This window comes from Prinia subflava, chromosome Z (genome assembly GCF_021018805.1).
Source record: "Prinia subflava isolate CZ2003 ecotype Zambia chromosome Z, Cam_Psub_1.2, whole genome shotgun sequence".
NCBI classification, from domain to species: Eukaryota; Metazoa; Chordata; class Aves; order Passeriformes; family Cisticolidae; genus Prinia; species Prinia subflava.
This window is the reverse complement of record NC_086283.1, coordinates 81,457,472-81,478,204: the sequence shown is the minus strand read 5'-3', so window position 1 is coordinate 81,478,204 and position 20,733 is coordinate 81,457,472. Positions and strand designations below refer to the sequence as shown.

The 20,733-nt window shown below is 51.5% G+C and overlaps 2 protein-coding genes across 4 annotated transcripts; one reads left to right on the top strand and one right to left on the bottom strand.

Moving 5' to 3' along the window:
- The first annotated feature begins 1,530 nt into the window (after positions 1-1,530).
- LOC134563729 (myogenesis-regulating glycosidase-like) lies at positions 1,531-10,833 on the top strand. 3 transcript variants are annotated; one of them, XM_063421961.1, is made up of 2 exons: positions 1,531-1,627; positions 8,536-10,833. In XM_063421961.1, exon 2 carries the CDS (start codon positions 8,661-8,663, stop codon positions 10,695-10,697), a length of 2,037 nt encoding a protein of 678 aa, XP_063278031.1. In that variant the 5' UTR covers positions 1,531-1,627; positions 8,536-8,660; the 3' UTR covers positions 10,698-10,833. The 3 variants fall into 3 exon arrangements, with proteins under 3 accessions (XP_063278031.1, XP_063278029.1, XP_063278030.1); XM_063421959.1 differs by having other exon boundaries at positions 1,574-1,942; XM_063421960.1 differs by lacking the exon at positions 1,531-1,627 and adding an exon at positions 4,060-4,233.
- Positions 10,834-18,155: 7,322 nt separating this feature from the next.
- LOC134563806 (myogenesis-regulating glycosidase-like) lies at positions 18,156-20,529 on the bottom strand. Its single transcript, XM_063422102.1, has one exon. It carries the CDS (start codon positions 20,402-20,404, stop codon positions 18,308-18,310), a length of 2,097 nt encoding a protein of 698 aa, XP_063278172.1. The 5' UTR covers positions 20,405-20,529; the 3' UTR covers positions 18,156-18,307.
- Between the last annotated feature and the right edge of the window lie 204 nt (positions 20,530-20,733).

Here is a 20,733-nt window from a genome sequence, read left to right as displayed (position 1 = left end):
TGCAGGTCAGGCAGCACCTCTTAATCCCCACATGTTTACCTTTAGGACGTCCCTGTTGCTGAAGCAGCTTTTTTCAGCCCTGGGCAGAGGGCAGAAAAGACACTGTTCAACCAGCATAGTCATCATTCTGCTACTGCATCAAATCCCTGTGGGCCAAAATTAGGTGTAAGACTTGGCAAAAAACATGTGGTTGGCTTTTAATTCCCGAGTTTAGAAATTAAAACCAAGCAACAACAAGAATAAATAGGGAGCACTGGATTCCACATGTATGTCCCTGTGCCTGAGCCTCAGAGAGAAGTTTCTGAAGGTCTTCTCCACTGATAAACAGGAATATTTTCCTCGATTGGCATGCATCTGGTAACAAGAATTTTAGGAAAATGACCATACAAGAGAAAGTGGTGTTTGCAGGCAGGGAGACCCACTGGAAATGGCTCACTGAGATGGCAATGCCAGGGTACATTAGTTTATTTCAAAGCTTGCTTTGCCCCACAGCACTGATGAAGGGCAAAGGTGGTCTTTCATTAAAACTGGCTCGGGCAATTGTCCCCCTCAGACCCTTTCCCACAGTCTGGGGAAGTTCCTGGGAAGGGTACAGGAACCTCATTTATTGCTGGTTTGGTGGGCACTTTAACAGCACTTGCAGGCTGCTGCCCTCCCACCACGCATAAGCTGGAGACCAAGAAAGCATGCAAGGGAAAGCTCTCCGAGCATAGTAACACAGCCAAAAATAGAAGCAGTCATTGACACCCGTGTTTGTCAGCTTCATGCTGGGCTGCTGAGGACGTGCTTGCTTTTGGCAAGTTATCCAGGAAGAGCTGCCATCCATCTGGGATACTGAGCACTGACACAGGCTAAATAAGGAGGGGTGCTTTGAAAGCAGCACATAATTAATGAAGGCATGAAATGCCCCTGTCTGACTGTGATCTGAGAGAACAGTGCCAGGGGGCAACACCACCCGGGCCCCTCCATGTGTGCTGCTGATCATAAATCCACGGCACTGTGGTCCTCACAGTGGGGGGATGCTCCAGCACAGAGCTGTCTGGGGACCCACATTCCAGTTCGGCAGCAACCTGCCATGCTGCGCCCACACCAAGAGTACCTCAATCCTCCTAGGAGCAAGGAAAACCCCATGAAATCCCATCCCAGACTAAAACCATCCCATGAAAAACATGTCCCGACCTAAACGCAGCCCATTGAAAAACCTGGCCCAGCCCAAAATCATCCCATGAAAAGCCTATCCCAGTCCCAAAGCATCACTTGAAGAGCCCAGCACAGCCCAAAGGCATCCATTGAAGCCCCGTCCCAGCCCCAAAGCATCTCATGAAAACCCCATCCCGACCTAAAAGCATCCCGGCACAGCCCCGGGGGTACCCCAGTGCCAAACCTCGATCCGCCCCAGCCCCGGGGGTACCCCCATCCCCACCCACCCCCGGATATCCACAGCAGGTCCAGCCCCCGGCGCCCCCCGGAGCTGCTCTCCCCAGGCCGAACTACATCTCCCATCGGGAAGCGCCGGTCCGGGGCGGGAGCCGGGGCGGAGCGGGCAGCGCCCAACCCCGGAACCGCGCTCAGCCCCGCGCCCGGAGCCCCCGAGCCCGGCAGACCCGGCCGTGGCCCCGCGGTGCCGGTGAGTGAGCGGCTCCTGGGGCTGCGCTCGGGGCGGGGGGCACCAGCCCGGCTCGGGGGCTGCGGGCGGAAGCTGGCGAGGGTCTCCCTCCCGCAAACCCCAAGCTGCGGCATCGGCGATGGCCCGGGAAGGCCCTGGGGTGAAGGTGCTGAGCTCTGCCCGGACCCTGGGGTGCGAGCCCTCCGCACGCCGCCGTGCAGGGACCGCGCGAGTTCGCTGATGGATGGGAGTCTCGCCGCCCGGAGACGATGAACAGAGCCGGGAGACACGTCCCCGACACCACTTGCAAAGTGTAGCTTCAACTTTTGCGGCTTGGTAAGATGCTTGGCTGGGAAAACTTTGCAGATGGGTATAGGCAGCTCATTGTGCTCTGTGTTGGGTTGAGTTTGGAGTGGGTTTTGTGATAGCTCGGCAGTCACCAGCCATGGCAAGGAGCGGCCAAAGCTGTGTTAGAAAGCACAAATGCTTCTTCCCCTTTTCCCCCCTTACCACCTTGGGATACTCATGATGTCCAAAGGGCAAATGCCTGGCACAGAGGACACTTACAGCGCAGTGGAGAGTGACGCTTGTGAGGTTGTGTCTGCATGGCTGGATCTGCACATGGAAGAGCTGCAAGGGAGCACTTAAAGGGATTGGTGACTGTGTTTGGGCCAAGGCTGTCCAGCGTCACTGACTGTTGGATACAGATGTAAATTCCAGGACTTGCGTCAACAGCCCAGCATCGTGAGCCATCCGCAGCTCTCTGGAGCTGCCAGTGCCTGGAGTTTCATGGTAACTCGATTTTCATGGAAAATCGGCAGGGCTGTGCCAGATGGATGTACTTAGGTTTCCATTTCTCCCCCATATCGTGTTGTAGCAGTTGGATGTTAGGGTGGGCTTAGGTTTCAGCCTGCATCAGCATCCAAAATGCTGAATGCTCCCAAAGCCCTGAGTCAGCTCTTTGAATAAAGAATCTGTGTGACAAAACAGGGCACGAGGTCCCACTTGTGGGGTGGTTTCCTTGCAGGACAGAGCTGAGAAGTGAGGTCGACACCCACTTTGGGGAAAGGCTGTTGGAGTGATGGGGTGGTAGATGGCACATGTCTAGTACCAGCCACAGCTGGGCTGGGGGACCCAGAGACACTAACATCTTTGTGGCTGTGTTTCTTACATGGCAGAAGTGGCAAGTGAAGTAAGCTAAAGCACCAGTATTTGGTGGTCTGCTTTTGCCACTGTTGGCCACAAGATCTGATCATCCTGCAGGTGCTGAGGAACTTGTTGCTGGGCTCAGGGCTACCCCATGGACCACAGTTTCAGAGCCAGGCTTCCTCCCTCCAGCTCCCCTAGACTCCCTCTGGGACTTCTCCAAGGTGGACTGCAACATGTTCTTAAAGGGAGAGCCCTGGAGATTTCTCTCCCTCGTGCCCAACATACTTTGATACAAGTGGACCAGGAGGACTCATTTTGTTTTAAAGTCTCCACAAATCTTTGTGGCTCAGATAAATTCAGGCTCCCTGATGTGCCTCCAGGCAGGGAAAAGCAAAAGTCTTTGGTCATGATTTAGTCATGACACAAAAGGACCATGAGCTATGTGCAGGGTTAAAGTGAAAAGACTTCATCTTGGTAATTAGCACCGGGTGAAGAACAAAGAAAGACGATATTGTAAAGGGAATTGTCAGGGGTGTTAAATATAAAGTTGTCTGCTGCCAGAATTGGTTCCCAGTGACTCCTTTGTATTCATGGTCAAACACTGGATGAGGTGTCTAAATGGATTTGGAGCATCACTTGACTCTGAAAACTTTAAAGGACAAAACAGGGCTGCAAAGTCACGATTCCTGTAATAAAGGTGAAAGTATTTAAGACTGGGCAGAGCTAATGCCACAGCTTCAAATCTCCTGCCTCCTCTTGCAGACAGAGCAAGGTGCTGGCAGCCTGTCTGCACTTTGCAGATGAGCGCTGTATTCCCATGGCCACCTTGGATTTGTGGTTTATCCTCTGAGTTCCCAGTGCTGTTTAATCATATCTTACAAACCAGCCTGCAGCAGTGGCACAGCTTGTTTCTTTTCACACAAGGCAGCTTCATTACTTTTCTGGGTCGCGACACTGCTTAAAATCACAAGATTTGGGGAAGAGAACAAAAACCACCCCAGACTCTGTATTGGATTTTGGTGGTTGGTTTTTTTTTCGTTTTGCTTTCTGATTGTGGCGCTCCTGTGAGTGCAGGGGAGGGGATGCGCCTTCACCAGCCCTTCCCGCTCAGCTGGCAGGGACGCGAGATGCCTGCCCGGATCCTGGGTCTCCGGGAGTCGGGGCTAGTGGAAGCTGCGCCCGTCGCTCCCGGCCGGGCTGCGCTCGCCTTGGCACACCCCGGCCGGAGGGCTGGCTGCTCACACATCCGTCACGGTGGTGAGAAAACACAGCGGTGACGTGCTGGTCCCCTCCTCCTGCCCGCGGACACCCGCTGCTCGCAGAGCGGCCAGCTCGGAGCCCCGGAGCGCCCTGCGGGACGGAGAGGATGGAGCTGCCAGGGATGTGGAGGTGTAGCAGTGCTCCTTTTTTATGTGCTTAAAAAGACATCTGCGGTGGAGCCAGGCGGCAGGCAGGGATCCACAGGAAGCCATGGCCAGGTAAGCACTGGGGCACCATGCCCCGGAGGGATGAGGTGCCTCCTGCATGGGCCTGGCTGTGTCCAACAGCCCAGTGCGATGGGAATGTGCAGCAGTCCCCCCAGCACAGCATATCCAGGAACCCCGCAGGCCAGGCAGTGTGTCCATCCCTGCTCTGACCACAGCAAGGACGGTGAGGGTGGGGGTCCCCTGGGGCACTCTGTTCCCCTCGCTGTCTCTGCAGAGGCAGAGTTGCTGCCCTGGCTCAGGGTCTGGGTGTCTGTGCCACACACATGCCCCCCGAGGTGGTTTGAGTATTGCAGCAATAAACCCAGAGCCTCAGAGTGATCCAGCTTAGTATCTGGAGGAATCCACAGGATTTGGGGGGAATCAGTGTCTCTGATCCATGTGGAATCAGGGTGTATGGGGATCAGCCCTGTGCCCTGTGCCAGTGTTGTCACCAAGGTGCTCCCCCCATCCCACCTGCTCCCATCAGCACCAAGTGGGAGGAACAGTGATTGCACCCTATTTGATTCCAAAAAGCCCTCCCGAGAGCTCCAGTGCTCTGCTGCAGGCCCCTCCAAGGGAAATTAAACCCCCAGCAAGGGTTTGTTTGTCCCCCATCTCAGGTGTGCAAGGTCCCTTTGTCTGGGCAGGTTCCCTGCAGAGAGTTTCAGACTGGGCACGTGGAGGTGTTTTGCTCCCACAGCTTTTTTGCAGAGAATAAATTTCTCCCTTAACTTGCTGTCCTAATTCCCTGCTCTTGTGTGGGGTTGGAGATGCCTCCTGGTAAAATCTGCAGTGTTGCTGTACTATTTCCTGAGCTCAACTCCTGCCAAGATGTTTGGGGAGGAGGCGGCAGCACCTTGCAGTGGAAGAGGGAGGGTTTCCTGGCATCCCAGCAAGGGAAATGGGTGTGTGTCCCCAGCAGGAGCTTGGCCCCCAGCACGGTTCAGACCTGACCCTGCCAGGGCAATAGAGACCAGTGGTATGTTATTGACCCTCTTTAAATGAATGTCCTAATTGCAAAGTGACTGGGGTTAGTGGTGCTGTGGGTCTCGCAGCCCGTGGTTAGCGGTGGTGTTGGTAAAAATAGAAGCGGTCAAAAAATGGATTTTTATTTTTACTCCATAAAGTGTGTCCTGCTCAGATATTTTGCTTTCATCTTGATTTGAGGCAAGGCGACTCACTGCTTCCACAGAACACAGAGAAAAAGCTTTGTTTTGGGTCAGCTGGAAGCTCTGGCACAGCAAGCTGCAAACATGCTGTTTGACTTTGACACTCTCCCTTCTCGTTTTCTTTTTTGTTTGTTTGTTTTTTTGAGGAGGTAAAGGTCACCACAATGTCATCTTGGAGCAAAATACCAAGTTAGCATTACTAAAAAAAAAAAAAAAAAAAAAAAAAAAGTTGAAACAGGCAGTGCATGAGCAGGCACCTCTGCAGGCTGCAGCTTGTGAGTGAGAGGCAGAAGGCATCTTCAAGGGGCGTGAGAGACTTAGCTCTCACCTGGGACAGAGCCAAATCTCCCACTGGAGAATATACACTCTGTGTATATTTAACAAGGCAAAAAAATAGAGGGCACAGACCCAGATTGTTTTTTGAGACCTCCTCGGCCTATCACTACCCTGGGTGACGCCTGCACCATTCTCAGCATCTCTATTGAAATGGTATCCAAGTGAGCAACGTCCATTAGCGGCCACAGGGTTTGATCCTGGCCCAGCCACAGCAGTCAGACTAGGATTAAATCCACCAGCTCAATCACCCAGCTTGCACATCCCTCTGAGGCAGATGGGTGTCTAAGGGACTCAAGAGGCTGCAAAACCTTTCTTAAAAAACACATTATTTCTCTACTGACAGTGGTAGTGATGGCTCCCTCATGTATGCCATGAGCTCCAGTCCATGGGGGGGAAAGAAAGAAACAGCCTAAAAATAGATCAGCTTCGAAGTAGTTCATAAATAATAAACCAGCTTCCTGAAAGGGAGATAAAAATCCAGAAACTCCCTGAAGCCCTGGGAGCTGCTGTCAATTTTAGATGGAGCCACAGAAGCAGTATCAGATGTTTCTCGGGCTTAAAACCCTGAATGAGAATTGGCAAAGAAAACACTATTTTCCCCTCTTCTTTGGTAAAGAAAATGTGAAAACTTAAAAAAAAAAATTTTCTCAAATAATTTGCAAGTCCTGCTTGTTGGAGGGTGCATTTTATTTTTTCCTTCCTTGATCTTTGCAGTCCCCAGATAAGGCATGGGTGAGACATAGGCGTGCCTCCAGAGTGACAGGTATTTGCATGTCCCTCTCTCTTGGCATCCCAAAACCTCCCAGTGTTGAGAGGGTGAGAGCTTGTTTGGGCTTAGCATACCTGTCAGTATTTCCAGAAGCATCCTACTACTTCGCGGCTTCGCTCAGCTGTGCTGGTTTTGGCCAGGATTCTTCCTCAAATCATCCACCCCTGCCATCTCTGTGATACCCCTGTGCTGCTTCTGGTTCACCTTAAAGTCAAGGAAGAGTTGAGGCAGGGATGAAGGTTTATCCCAAACAGCCTCATCCCACCACCTCCTCCCTGTCTTTATTGCCCAATTTTGGCTGGGCTCAGCTGGCCTTGTGTCACAAATACTGTGTGGGTGAGAGCCCACTTGCCCTCCTGGGGGGTAGGATCCAGTGCTGGGTGACACAGTTGGAGTGGCTGGAGCTGTCCCCTCCCGTGCCCTCGCTGGCAAGTGAGGGTTCTGTGGGAGTTGGCAGTGGGACAATCGTTTAACTGAACCTATCGCCTGTTCAGGCTAATCACTTCCTAATGCCTCTGTAATCCCATTTAAAGCAACTGGCTGTCTAGAAAGTTACTGGCTCCCAGGGGAAGGTTAGAATGACCCGTCTGGCTACACAAAAGGTTCCCTCAACTGCAAGGTCTTGTCCAGTACGTGCTTCAAGATGAATATAAACACAGAAGGTTTTTCCAAGCCTGTGCACAGATGCTGCTGTGGGTTTACGCATGGCCATCCCTGTAGTAGAGCAACAAGTCTTAGATGGTGGTCAAGACCTCTTTCTGCTTTACTTTTCCTTTCTAGGGGAAAAAGATGTGTTGAGGCACAGAGATACTTGTTCTGGATTGCTATGCCTGTGGCAGGGAGAGGATTCTGTATTTCATTTTGGATCTTTTTCTTCCTTTTTGTTAAGAAAAAAACAACCTCATTAGAGGGAGTCTCTGCAACTGGTTTTATTTGTGCCCAAAAAGGGAGTTTTTTTCCCTCTGGTTTGCCCACAACCAGCAGGTTTACAGCCCCAGAGCTTGGGGAGGAGGTGGTTGTGTTTGCTGGCACCAGGCAGATACCAGGCAGCTGGTCTGCGGCTTTGCAGCTCCTCTCCCTCCCCTACTCCTCCTGCAGCTGTGTTTGTTTCTCACTCTCCCATGTCCTTACTTCACTCTTCCCCCCTGGATCCCGGCGTTATGCTTGGCGGAGCCCAGCCAGGCCATGGCCAAGGAAAAGCCATTAGGCTTTTGGCACAGCCCACTTCCTGGGGCCGCACAGAGGGGAATGGGCTGGAGCTGAAACACAGCCTGGAACCTTGCTGGCTGGAGGAAGGGCCCTTTGGGCCCACTGCTCACTTCCTACAAGGTTAGTTTTCTGCCAGAAAAGCTGGAAGTTCTATTCCACCCAGAACTGCTGTAATGCTCTGAGCACGTGGCACAAGCTGGCCATTCTGTGGCACTCACTGTACCCCCTACATGTGCCTCAAAACTAGACATGAGCCACTGGTACCCCAGCCCCGTTTGGCTCTCTGTAAGTTGTGGAGAAGCAGGGATTTACCCACCTTCATGGCAAAGCATCACCCAAGTGGAGCAGCTGGGACATGCTTGGGACAAGAAGGGGATGTTGCTGCAGATTAATTAAATCTGCCAGGGAGGCAGTATGATTAAAATTAGGAATAGCGGTGTGGAATTCATGATGTGGTATCTTTTATATCTCTGAGTTTTCCCTGTCTCTTAAAGACACTGTCAGTGGGCTCATCTGGCTTCTGTTCAGCCTCCTTCTACTGCCACCCAGTCTCCACTCCTGCCTCATTGAAAGTTATCCCAACAACAAAAGAACATTAAATATGGCAATGATTTGGTCCTTGTTGCCCTGGGGTTGTCCCCCGTGTAGGGCTCAGGCTGTTCTCCACATGTGTCATCTTGCCTGGAGTAATTGGAGATGATGTCTGGTACTTGGAAAACAGCACCTGGCACACCACAGACGGGCAGAGGGGGCTGGGGGGAGCAAGTGGATGACATGCTGTCCATTGATTCAAAGGTTCTCACAGACTATTTATATCCTTTCTTTTTTCAGAGACGAGTGTTCTGGGACGCAGTGGAGGTGGGAGCTCTCCTAACAATCTGGTGCCTTCTCCTGAGAACCCCAAGCGTGCATCTTTCTCTTTCCTCTGCAGAAAGCTATAGAGGAAGCACAGCAGCATGTACACCTTCCTGCCAGAGAGCTTCACACCGGTGAAGCAGAAGCCGTCCAAGGAGCTGAGGCCTATGCTGGGCGCCATCTTGCTGGGCCTCATCCTGTTCATTGCTGCGGTGGTGGCCTGGTGCTACTACACGGTGTCCCTGAGGAAGGCGGAGCGGCTCAAGACGGAGCTGATGGACCTGCGGGCGGACGGCTTTGTCATCCGCAACCAGCACGGGGACGTGGTGTTCCGGCTGGCCTTCCGCTCGGGCAGCCTGGACCTGGAGTCGTGTTCCAAGGAGGGCGAGATCCTGAGCTGCTCGCGCTCCAGCCGGGGGCCGCTCAACTTCTTCATCCAGACGGTGAAGCCCAAGGACACGGTGATGTGCTACCGCGTGCGCTGGGAGGAGCTGGCGGCTGGCCCGGCTGTGGAGCACACCATGTTCTGGGAGGACGCCCACTGGTACGGGGGCTCGGAGATGAGCACCCAGCACTGGCCCATCCGCCTGGCCGGCTACCAGGAGCCCGTGCCCTACGTCACCAGCGACGTCTACTCCTTCCGCGACAGCTTTGGCGGCATCCTCGAGCGCTATTGGCTCTCCTCCAAGGCAGCGGCCATCAAGATCAACGACTCCGTGCCCTTTCACCTGGGCTTCAACGCCACTGAGCGCGCTCTCTTCTTCCAGGCCCGCTACAAGGACTCCCCCTACAAACCCCCACCGGGCCAGCAGCCCTTCCCCGAGCTCAGCTACCGCGTCTGCGTGGGCTCCGATGTCACCTCCATCCACAAGTACATGGTGCGCAGATACTTCAACAAGCCCTCCAAGATCCCTGCTGAGAACGCCTTCCGATACCCCATATGGTCTACATGGGCCCTCTACAAGAATGATATTGACCAGGATAAACTCTTGCGGTTTGCTGAAAAGATCAAGAAATACCATTTTAACTGCAGCCACATTGAGATTGATGACATGTATACCCAAGCCTATGGGGACTTTGACTTTGACCCTGTCAAGTTCCCCAATGTAACAGAGATGTTTGCCAAGCTGAGGGAAGATGGATTTAAGGTCACTCTGTGGACACATCCTTTCATAAACTACAATTCCTCCAATTTTGGTGTGGGGATTGAGCGTCAGCTGTTCATCAAGGAGCCATCGGGGCGGCTGCCGGCCATGGTGGAGTGGTGGAATGGCATTGGGGCCATCCTGGACTTCACCAACCCAGCAGCTCGTGACTGGTTCCAGAGCCACCTGCGCCAGCTCCGGCACAAGTACGGCATCTCATCCTTCAAGTTTGATGCGGGCGAGACCAGCTACCTGCCCAAGCAGTTCAGCACCTTCCGCCCGCTGTCAGACCCCAGCATTTGGTCCCGGCGCTACACGGAGATGGCCATTCCCTTCTACGAGCTGGCCGAGGTGCGGGTGGGCTACCAGTCACAGAACATCTCCTGCTTCTTCCGTATCATTGACCGCGACTCTGTCTGGGGCTACGAGCTCGGCCTCAAATCCCTCATCCCCACCGTCCTCACCATCAGCATGCTGGGGTACCCATTCATATCTGCTGACATGATAGGGGGCAATTTTTTCCCCAATAAAACCAATGGCGCGGTGGAGATCCCCGACCGGGAGCTGTACGTGCGCTGGCTGGAGCTGTCGGCCTTCATGCCCTCCATGCAGTTCTCCATCCCGCCCTGGCTCTATGACAAGGAGGTGGTGGAGATTGCGCAGAAGTTCACGGAGCTCCACGAGTCGCTGGTGGCCCCGCTGCTGCTGGAGCTGGCGGGGGAGGTCACCGACACGGGTGACCCCATCATCCGTCCCATCTGGTGGATCTCGCCCCGCGACGAGGCCACTCACCGGATCGACTCCCAGTTCCTCATTGGGGACACCCTCATGGTGGCTCCTGTGCTGGAGATGGGCAAGCAGGAGCGAGATGTCTACCTGCCAGCGGGCAAGTGGCGCAGCTACAAGGGAGAGCTGTTTGAGAAGACGCCAGTGCTGCTCACCGACTATCCCGTTGACCTGGATGAAGTTGCCTATTTCCTCTGGGTTTCCTAACAGACTTCTTCATCAGCTTTGGAATAATCATGCCTTACCTAGGACTTTCTAACAAATAATAACTCTAATTGCACATTTCGTTTGAGACTGGGGTGGAGGAAGGGAATTGAATAGACTTCACTGTTCTTGGGGATAATTTTTTTTATTTGGAGATTGATCTTGTTTTTTTTTAATTTGAGTCTGGCAGTAGGCTCTAATTGGATTGCAGTAGGCAGCAATTTATCTGTATAGGTCAGAAATGAGTTGTCAGTCTGTCTGCAGACAGTAGTAAACCCAATACCTTTTCAGTCCTCAAGGATTTCAGGAGTTGGAAGTTGCTCAGTGCCAGTGGGGAGCATTCCTAGCCTTGTGGGAGCATCTGGCATTGGATATGGAGGTATGTGCTGTGGGAGGTTTGCTACAGTACTGCCTGCCATAAGTCTTATAATATGGCAGATATATTCAGATGGATATTTTTAAGAGCTTAAAGCAAAATAGAGTTACATATATATATATAAATATATATATACACACCTATTTTTCCCCCTTTTGCCTGGCATGGCACTGGTCTAACAGTTGCCCCATGTTCCTGCTTTCCTGGGTGTCAGGCAGGCCAGGTCACTCAAGTGTTGTCCATGTGTTTTAACCGAATGGGTTGCTTATTTCCTGCTGGGACAGCTGCATCCCACCTGCTCACCCATTTGACTTCCTCTACAAGGCTTTTGCCTGTGTGTTTTGCCTGGGGCATCAACACTGCCTTTCCTAGAGCTGCACCGCCTGTACCATCATGTCCCATCTTTTAAGCATTTATGACCCCACTTGGATACATGATTATCCTGCTGATACCATCCTTTATGGTTTTTAAGGACAGATGAGGTTGGTTGCTGGCAGAAGGGCTGCCTGGAGCAAAGCTGTCCTCAGACACTCCGTGCGGCGCTCCCCTGGGAACAGCCGGTTCCCGCGAGCGGCACGTGTCATGGATTGACAGTGCCGTTTGTGATAGCCGGCTTGCCTGTGGGTGGAAAACACCAGCTCTGTGAACTGATGGGTCTGTGCCAGCGGGTGTTCTCACTGCGCCCACAGAAATGTTCTCATCTAACGCGAAGTTAAGCTAATACCCATCTCAGGTCACCATTAGAGGTAATGATTTTGTTGAGGACTTTCCTGACTCGGCCCTTCTCTCTCCCTGGGAGAGTCCCATGGAGCTTTCTCAGGCAGCATGGGTGTTGCTGGAGATAGGGTTGCTGTCAGAGGCTTCTGGAGGGCACATGGGGTGATCCTGCACCCCAAGTCCCCAACAGCTGCCTCTCTGGCAGATTTCCCATTTGGTTTTGTACAGGAAAATGCATTTAGAGAGACCCAAGACAGGGCAAATGGGATTGAAGTGTGGCAGCCTTTTTCCCTAAGGCAAGAATTCCCAGCTCTGCCCCAGCAGGGACCATGTATCAGCCCCTGAATTTTTAACAAGCTTCTGCAGAATTGAATCATGATGGCTGGGAAGGGTTGGGCACTCTGCCCAGGCTACAGACAGCCGAGGACAGCTCAGTATCTGTGGGGCTTTTCCTGGGATTGTATCTGGGCTGGGCATGGGTCTGGCACAAGTCAGCCACCCAGGAAGATGGTGCATGTTTTGGGTAGGAAGGGGTTCCAGTGAGGCTCTTTCTCAAAGCCCATCTCCTGCCACAGAGCTTTTCAGGAGGCAGAAAAGGAGATGCACTAAGGTTAAAGTTGTGATGGGATACAGGAGGAGAAATTTTGGTGTTAGGGGCAAAATCTGAAGTGGTTTTGTAGCTAGGAAGTAAGAAAGTCTGGTTTGATGGACTCCCTTAAGACCTGTATAATTTAATTTCAAAATGAGATTTAAGGGAGCCTTACAGTCCCCCCTGCCCAGTAGGTGCACATGCGTCTCCGGAAGCCTGTTTTTTTCTCAGGCTTTTAATTCTGAAGGACTCACGTTTCTTCTCAGCCACCAGGGCAAATAATGGTGATGTGGCAAGTTACAGATACTGTCTGGCAAGGAATTAATCCTGGAAATGCAGTGTCACTCTTCATCAGGGCACTGGCAGGATTTGGCCCTTGCTTCCATGGTGGCATTGAAGGTGAGGAGGTAAGTCTGGCCAAAGCCTTTGAGAAGGGCGAAGTATGGAGGGAGCTTCTGCAGCCCCAGAAGTGCATGAAGACCATGCTTTGAGAAGCTCCAGCTCTTCCCTTTCAACCTTTGCTCATGAAATACTTGTCATCAGGACAGGAGTCATTAAGTGGAGGAGAAATGTTGCACAGCTCAGCTGCCAGTGCAGAACTGGGATCCTTGGCACAGGACTTCATGGGAAGGATCATGGCATGACCATGATGATGCCTTGGGAAGACCCTCTGACCTGGAACAGAGACTAGACAGAGCTAAGAGGATAATGTAGGTATTTATTAAAAGGCCTCTAAGGATACATCTTGGGCAGTACAAGAGCGTGGCCAGGGCTACACCCAGGATGGACCCAAAATGGTCACAAAATGGACGACTGGTCATGAGGTCTAACACTTTGATAAGTTTTGGCCCATTTGCACATTGGGGTTTAATTGTCCAATTACAGCTTCAGATTATGAAGTCCCATCCTTCTTGTTTTCTCTCCTCAGTCCACCATTTTTTACACTTTTGGACCTCAAAACTTATAACAGTTGTCCCTGGTCTCCATCTGGAAAAGGATTTGTTTTGTCTATGTACTCTGTGAAGAGAGCTTACTAACACTTAATATGAGGCTCAGAACTACACACTAGGCAGCACAAAATCTGAAAAACATGAAAGCTAAGACTTAAGGCATCAGTAAGACACTGTCATCTCTTCCCCTGGTTCTGTGCCGCTCATCATATGCATCACTCATGAGGAATGAAGCTATGTGAAGAGAAACACAGCATCCCTGATAGTATCCTTCTACTATTAAAATGATGGGAGCAGCCAGATGAGTGCCTTCAATCTCCTTGCAGTGGTTTCAGGCACTGTCAGGAAGGTCATGGAGAAAATTCTCCATTAGACACACTGTTTTCTTTCCCTTCCCCTCAAAAAGAAAGAATTTTATTAACGAAGATAATTTTTTTAATTTAACTATATCAGTGAATTGGTGAGATTATAGAATACCCTTATTTTTCTAAATGCTGTAATTAGGACACAAGTGGACATGGCTGTTCAGTGGTCCAGCAAGGAGAAAGATAAAGCTGTTGAGAGGACTGTGGGTTGATGTTTGGGATAGGTTCATCTGTGCAGCCTTGAGCTCTCTCACAGGCTTCTAGATGCCCTTTACATCCAACTTTTTACCAAAACCACTATTTCTAACACTATGCTGTAGCACTGCAGGACTTGAGGATCTCTCAGACCTTGCAGACCAGAAGCTGCACAGATACCTTGGGAAATGCTGCTAGGGATATTTCTCTGATTTACACCGTGGGTCACTGGCCAAAGCTGGATTTAGCTTGTCTCGGCCAAGAAAAAGCCCCAAACAAACTTTGGGAGTTGGATTCAGCCTTTTCACACATGATGCTTAAGTGATTGAATTTTGAAGCTTGCACTGTTGTGTATCAGGTTTTCTGGATGCTTGAGTTTGTACATGCTGTCCTCTGTCAGACTGTAATGCTGGTGGGTCTGTTTTTAACCACTTTTCTAATTCCTAATTGGTATGAACTGTAACATGAATCACCTTGATTGAGATAAAATTTTGGAAAACAAAAAAATGTTTAACTATGTCCATTTGTACCAAGTTGGGTGAGGCTGGTGGTTCGGGAAGATTTGGGGCTTTTCTTAACCTAGTCTTCACTGAAATCAGGATTGAGATTGTTTTGTTTAAAGCTTGCAGCCTGCAGCTTTGATGTATGTTTTAAAAGGAGAAGCTGGCAGTAACCTCACTGTTGTGTTCACAGTGATGCCAGACTCCCACTGGATTGAGGATTGTCCTCCATTAGGTCCTGAATGCAAAGACACTAGCTGTGCCTTAGGCCTGGCCTGGAAAAGGCCAAGTCCGGGTGAACGCCAGTGTTGTGTCAGCCCCCAGGGGTGGGGACCATACACACCTCTAGGGTCATGGCCCTATTTCTACTGACATTCACCTCAAAACATGTTTATCAACACAGAGTCTGGGGGTTTGCTAGTCCATGCTGCTCTCAGAGGACACACACTTCAAGACTGTTTGTAGGGGATGAGCAAGACAAGCCTGTTCTCAGCTTCCCTTGGGCTCTCCAGAAGGTCCTTCTTAGTGTCCCCACTATCCCCAGGGTTTCCCTTTCCAGATGGCATTGACAGCAAGGACATGGATGGAGTAGATGTTTGTGACTATTGGAGGGCCTCATTTAGGAGCCTGCCTTGCCCCACATAACCCCTTTGCCTCAAATGATGCTTTCCTTCTCTTTCTTGTTACCGCACAAACCATGGATGCCTTATACCATTGGGCATCACTATCAGTGGCAATCCATACAGCGTGGGTTGAGGGTTGAGAGGGACTTCATTTCACTCCTTTTGCAATAAAAGACGTTTTCCCAATGCTTTTCCTTTGACTTCTTCCTTGGGTGTGAGTGCCATACATACACTTGGCTGATGATCACGTTGGGGATGAAGCTGGCACTGCTGAAGACCTGCTGAAGACTTAAAGCACTCACAGCCTTGCAGGAGATCCTCAGTGATACAGGGGTCCTCCTAGGAACTGGTGCTTTGGGTTTGAGTTTGGTTTACATCCTCCCAAAACCTGATACAGTGTGTAGACAGCATGTCTGAGGCTCACCATGGACATGGGGAAAGTGAGCGGGGTCAGCTCCCTACTGGGTTTCAGCTGTGTGGCAGTGCTTGAAAAGACACCCACAGCTGTGCATTGCACAGGGAGGAGTGTTAGTGGCAAAATCCAAACCCCAGAGTAGCTACAACAGAAGCCAAATTTGTTGCAAACTGGATTTCAAGAAGGTGCCTATGGGTGACAGCAGAGCAGTGGCTGCTGGCCCAGGAGACCGAGCTGTGAGCGTGTCCACACCTGCCTGAAATCACAGCTTTGACTAAAAGTAAGAAAATAGCCAACAGGCAGGCAGAGCCCAGCGCTGGGGTGACTGTGGTGAAAGGACAAGCTGACAGCAGTGGAAGTTTTTAGGGCATGTGGCCAGGCTGACAGCTCAGGAAAAAATAAAACCTCAATCTGGGCAAGAGCTGCCAGCCTGCAGATCTCTTGTGCCAGGAGAACCATAAAGATGGTTTGTGCTGACACAAAATCCCAGAGGCCAAGTAGAGAAAAACAGGGGGTTTTTTAGTTTGGGTTTTTTTATTTTGCCTGTAGGGCTGGGTGTTTTTTAGCTCAGCAGTCATCAAAGAGGACAGTAAACTCCCCCTGCCAAAAAACAGGCAGTCTTTGGTCAGCCAAGTTCTGGAGGAGAGTTGCATGTCACAGCACCTCCAGCAATGAGCTCATGCACAGTACTGGGAGTGTAAAAAAACAATGAGGACTGAAGCTTAGCAAGGCAAATAAGATGTCCCTCCAGCAGCACACAGCCCTTGGGTGGCAGGGGGATGTGGAGAGGTGGCTGTGGTGCCACCTGTTCACAGGATGCCTCCAGCACCTGTCCCCAGTAGCTTGCTGTGGCTCAGCTGGGCAGCAGAGAAAGTGAGGGACAGATTGGAAAGGGATTGGGGAGACATTTTTGCAGCCATGGGACCAAGCATCCCATGTCATCCCCAGAGTCTGCAAGAAGTCTCAGTGTTGCCTGTTTCTCCCCATCAGCCTGTGGTGCAGGTGGGTGGCAGAGCTGTGTGTGCATGCAGAGCACATTGATCACAGAGGCAGAGGTACTGTATGAGGGTGATGGAGTCTGGCTCTCTCATCTCTCAGCACTGTGGGACTGAGCTTTGCAGAATTTTTTTTTCAGTGCAGCAACAACAGCCAGAGGAATTTTGCTGGGCCACCCTGGGACCCTCTGGTTCCCCCAAGACCAGATGTGGGGGACCATTTGGGGCTTCGAAGCAGCAACTGTAGAAACACACTCAGCCTTGGGAGAGATGCCTCACTGGAAACTACTATCCTGGCTTGGGACCCATGGTAAAGTTTCAGTGGTGTCCTGTTAACCCTGAGCACAACTGCCAGACTGATCATTGCTTTCCCTTTCACATCCCTGGATTAAGGCTGGTTTTTTCTCTCCACTGCTCTACCAGCTATAGCATTACTGCAATTCCAGCTGCTTTCAGGGACATCTAAATGATACTCTGGCTCACCCCACTTGGCTCTGCTGCTGAGTCCATGCAGGGTCCTTGTGACACAATGGACATACAGATGGATAACAGGTTTGAGCTAGTTTTGGGTCCTCTGGGCACCAAACAAGCTGTCACTGAGTACAGTGTTCCCCAGACCCATTTTGTTTACTCTTTGTATGGAGCAGCCCTGGGGCAAATCCCTAAAAAAAGGAGCCTTCTCCTCTCCTGGGGCCACACATAGCTTTACCCCCCAGGTGCCTACTGGAGATGTGCTGGAGCCAGCGAAGGGATCTGTCTCTCACATTGGGAAGGCACACTGTAGCCCAGAGACCTCTGGACTCTGTTAAACCACTCAGTTGTGTCAACCTTACTTAAAAACAGCAAGGAATATTGGACCAAGAGTGGAGAGTGTTTCACAGCCAGCCTCATTACCCCAAGCCTTCAGGAGCTGCTGAGACACCTTCATTCTGGAGAGGTCACCTCTATGGGCAGAAGGATGAGAAGGATCCACCTGTCCTGGACAGGGATCTGCATTAACACAGGGTGGGAAAACATTCTCAGTGGGGAAATTGAGGCAGCAGGCTAATCAGGCTGGTTTGTCAATTGTCTGAACTCTCTGAGGAGGCCAAATTCTCTCCTGGAGCCTGACAGATTGCAGCCTTTGTCCTAAACATGGTCCTAAAACACACATGGATCCTACTAAGTATAAACCCCTGCATGACTTGATACTAGGATTTAACCTTGACTGCCTTGAGATATCACCACATTTTACAGGCTTACCTGAATGCACACTATGGACGTGGTGCTCAGTAATTTATAAAAGGGAGAAAACAGCTGGCACAGCACTAGCAAGTGCTGTAGCGTTCTTGCTGCTCAGATAGCTCAGGCCAGGGGAAATGCAAACTCTTAACACTTGCATCAGCTCCCATCTGGTATGAAGGCTGCAAATTGGGTGCCTTCCACTTCAGGATAACCACAGATGGCTTTTTGTTTAAAAAAAAAAAAAAAAAAAAAAAAAAAAAAAAGCAGCTTTTTTTTACTGCAGCTGGCTCTTTCACTTAAGAACATGAAATTTTCAATGTCCCAAGGGACCATCTTCAAAAGTGGGTAACAAAGGAGACCATGTAATTGCCTTTAGATACAAGAAACATGCATGGAACTTCTTGGTGGGAAAAGATTATGAGCAGAGACTGTGTTTCTGCACATTGTCACAATGCAATAACAACAGCACTCATTCAATATCTTTTAATAAGTTATTGTAGAACACTTGTCACAGAAAAAAGAGGTCTGAGCGTTTCCTTCAAATTTCATTCTGAAATATTGCTACTAATATTTACTGCTAATAATTAAAAATTATTTAAATTTCCAGGTCATTAAAAACCATTAGTAATCACTGGGTCTATTGCACAGCTGATGAAGAAATCTGTTAGGAAACCCAGAGGAAATAGGCAACTTCATCCAGGTCAACGGGATAGTCGGTGAGCAGCACTGGCGTCTTCTCAAACAGCTCTCCCTTGTAGCTGCGCCACTTGCCCGCTGGCAGGTAGACATCTCGCTCCTGCTTGCCCATCTCCAGCACAGGAGCCACCATGAGGGTGTCCCCAATGAGGAACTGGGAGTCGATCCGGTGAGTGGCCTCGTCGCGGGGCGAGATCCACCAGATGGGACGGATGATGGGGTCACCCGTGTCGGTGACCTCCCCCGCCAGCTCCAGCAGCAGCGGGGCCACCAGCGACTCGTGGAGCTCCGTGAACTTCTGCGCAATCTCCACCACCTCCTTGTCATAGAGCCAGGGCGGGATGGAGAACTGCATGGAGGGCATGAAGGCCGACAGCTCCAGCCAGCGCACGTACAGCTCCCGGTCGGGGATCTCCACCGCGCCCTCCGTCTTGTTAGGGAGGAAGTTTCCTCCAATCATATCTGGCAGTACAAATGGGTACCCCAGCATGCTGATGGTGAGGACGGTGGGGATGAGGGATTTGAGGCCGAGCTCGTAGCCCCAGACAGAGTCGCGGTCAATGATACGGAAGAAGCAGGAGATGTTCTGTGACTGGTAGCCCACCCGCACCTCGGCCAGCTCGTAGAAGGGAATGGCCATCTCCGTGTAGCGCCGGGACCAAATGCTGGGGTCTGACAGCGGGCGGAAGGTGCTGAACTGCTTGGGCAGGTAGCTGGTCTCGCCCGCATCAAACTTGAAGGATGAGATGCCGTACTTGTGCCGGAGCTGGCGCAGGTGGCTCTGGAACCAGTCACGAGCTGCTGGGTTGGTGAAGTCCAGGATGGCCCCAATGCCATTCCACCATTCCACCATGGCCGGCAGCCGCCCCGATGGCTCCTTGATGAACAGCTGACGCTCAATCCCCACATCAAAACTGGGTGAATCTATGTGTATAAAAGGATGAATCCACAGAGTGACCTTAAATCCATCTTCCCTCAGCTTGGCAAACATCTCTGTTACATTGGGGAACTTGACAGGGTCAAAGTCAAAGTCCCCATAGGCTTGGGTATACATGTCATCAATCTCAATGTGGCTGCAGTTAAAATGGTACTTCTTAATGTCTCTTGCAAAATTCAGAACTTTGTCCTGGTTTATATCTTTTTTGTAGAGGGCCCATGTGGACCATATGGGGTATCGGAAGGCGTTCTCAGCAGGGATCTTGGAGGGCTTGTTGAAGTACCTGCGCACCATGTACTTGTGGATGGAGGTGACATCGGAGCCCACGCAGACGCGGTAGCTGAGCTCGGGGAAGGGCTGCTGGCCTGGTGGGGGTTTGTAGGGGGAGTCCTTGTAGCGGGCCTGGAAGAAGAGAGCGCGCTCAGTGGCGTTGAAACCCAGGTGAAAGGGCACGGAGTCGTTGATCTTGATGGCCGCCACCTTGGAGGAGAGCCAATAGCGCTCGAGGATGCCGCCAAAGCTGTCGCGGAAGGAGTAGACGTCGCTGGTGACGTAGGGCACGGGCTCCTGGTAGCCGGCCAGGCGGATGGGCCAGTGCTGGGTGCTCATCTCCGAGCCCCCGTACCAGTGGGCGTCCTCCCAGAACATGGTGTGCTCCACGGCCGGGCCGGCCGCCAGCTCCTCCCAGCGCACGCGGTAGCACATCACCGTGTCCTTGGGCTTCACCGTCTGGATGAAGAAGTTGAGCGGCCCCCGGCTGGAGCGCGAGCAGCTCAGGATCTCGCCCTCCTTGGAACACGACTCCAGGTCCAGGCTGCCCGAGCGGAAGGCCAGCCGGAACACCACGTCCCCGTGCTGGTTGCGGATGACAAAGCCGTCCGCCCGCAGGTCCATCAGCTCCGTCTTGAGCTGCTCCGCCTTCCTCAGGGACACCGTGTAGTAGCACCAGGCCACCACCGCAGCAATGAACAGGATGAGGCCCAGCAAGATGGCGCCCAGCATAGGCCTCAGCTCCTTGGACGGCTTCTGCTTCACCCGTGTGACATTTTCAGTCAAGTGCCTTTCTTTGGCATCACCCTTTGAAAAGTTTCCATGTTTCCCTGCTCGGTGGGTGATCCAAGTGTCCATTATTCCGTTGCAGTCTCAACCTGGTTAGCAACTTTGCTGCTCAATTCTTTTACTCCAGCTGGTGAAGAGAAAATCCAAGATGCTGCATGAAGCTATTCACAATGTCCTTTCCAATGCTTGGCTGCTCACACCTGCAATGGTTTTTCATAAAACAGGGAGTTATAAACACCAAAAAAACCCAATTAAATCTTGCTGAGGGCCACAGCTCCTCTGCTCTCTCTGCAGCCCAGCCTTCCTACCCTCTGGCTCTGGATCACTTTGCTCTGCAGTGGCAGCCTGCTAACTGGCAGCTGTGTTGAGCTTTTTTGGAGCATGTCTGTGCCAGGATT

What these genes read in the sequence shown, in the direction of transcription:
- LOC134563729 (XM_063421961.1), top strand. Translation starts at nt 8,661, where the DNA reads ATGTACACCTTCCTGCCAGAGAGCTTCACACCGGTGAAGCAGAAGCCG.
- LOC134563806 (XM_063422102.1), bottom strand. Translation starts at nt 20,404, where the DNA reads ATGGACACTTGGATCACCCACCGAGCAGGGAAACATGGAAACTTTTCA.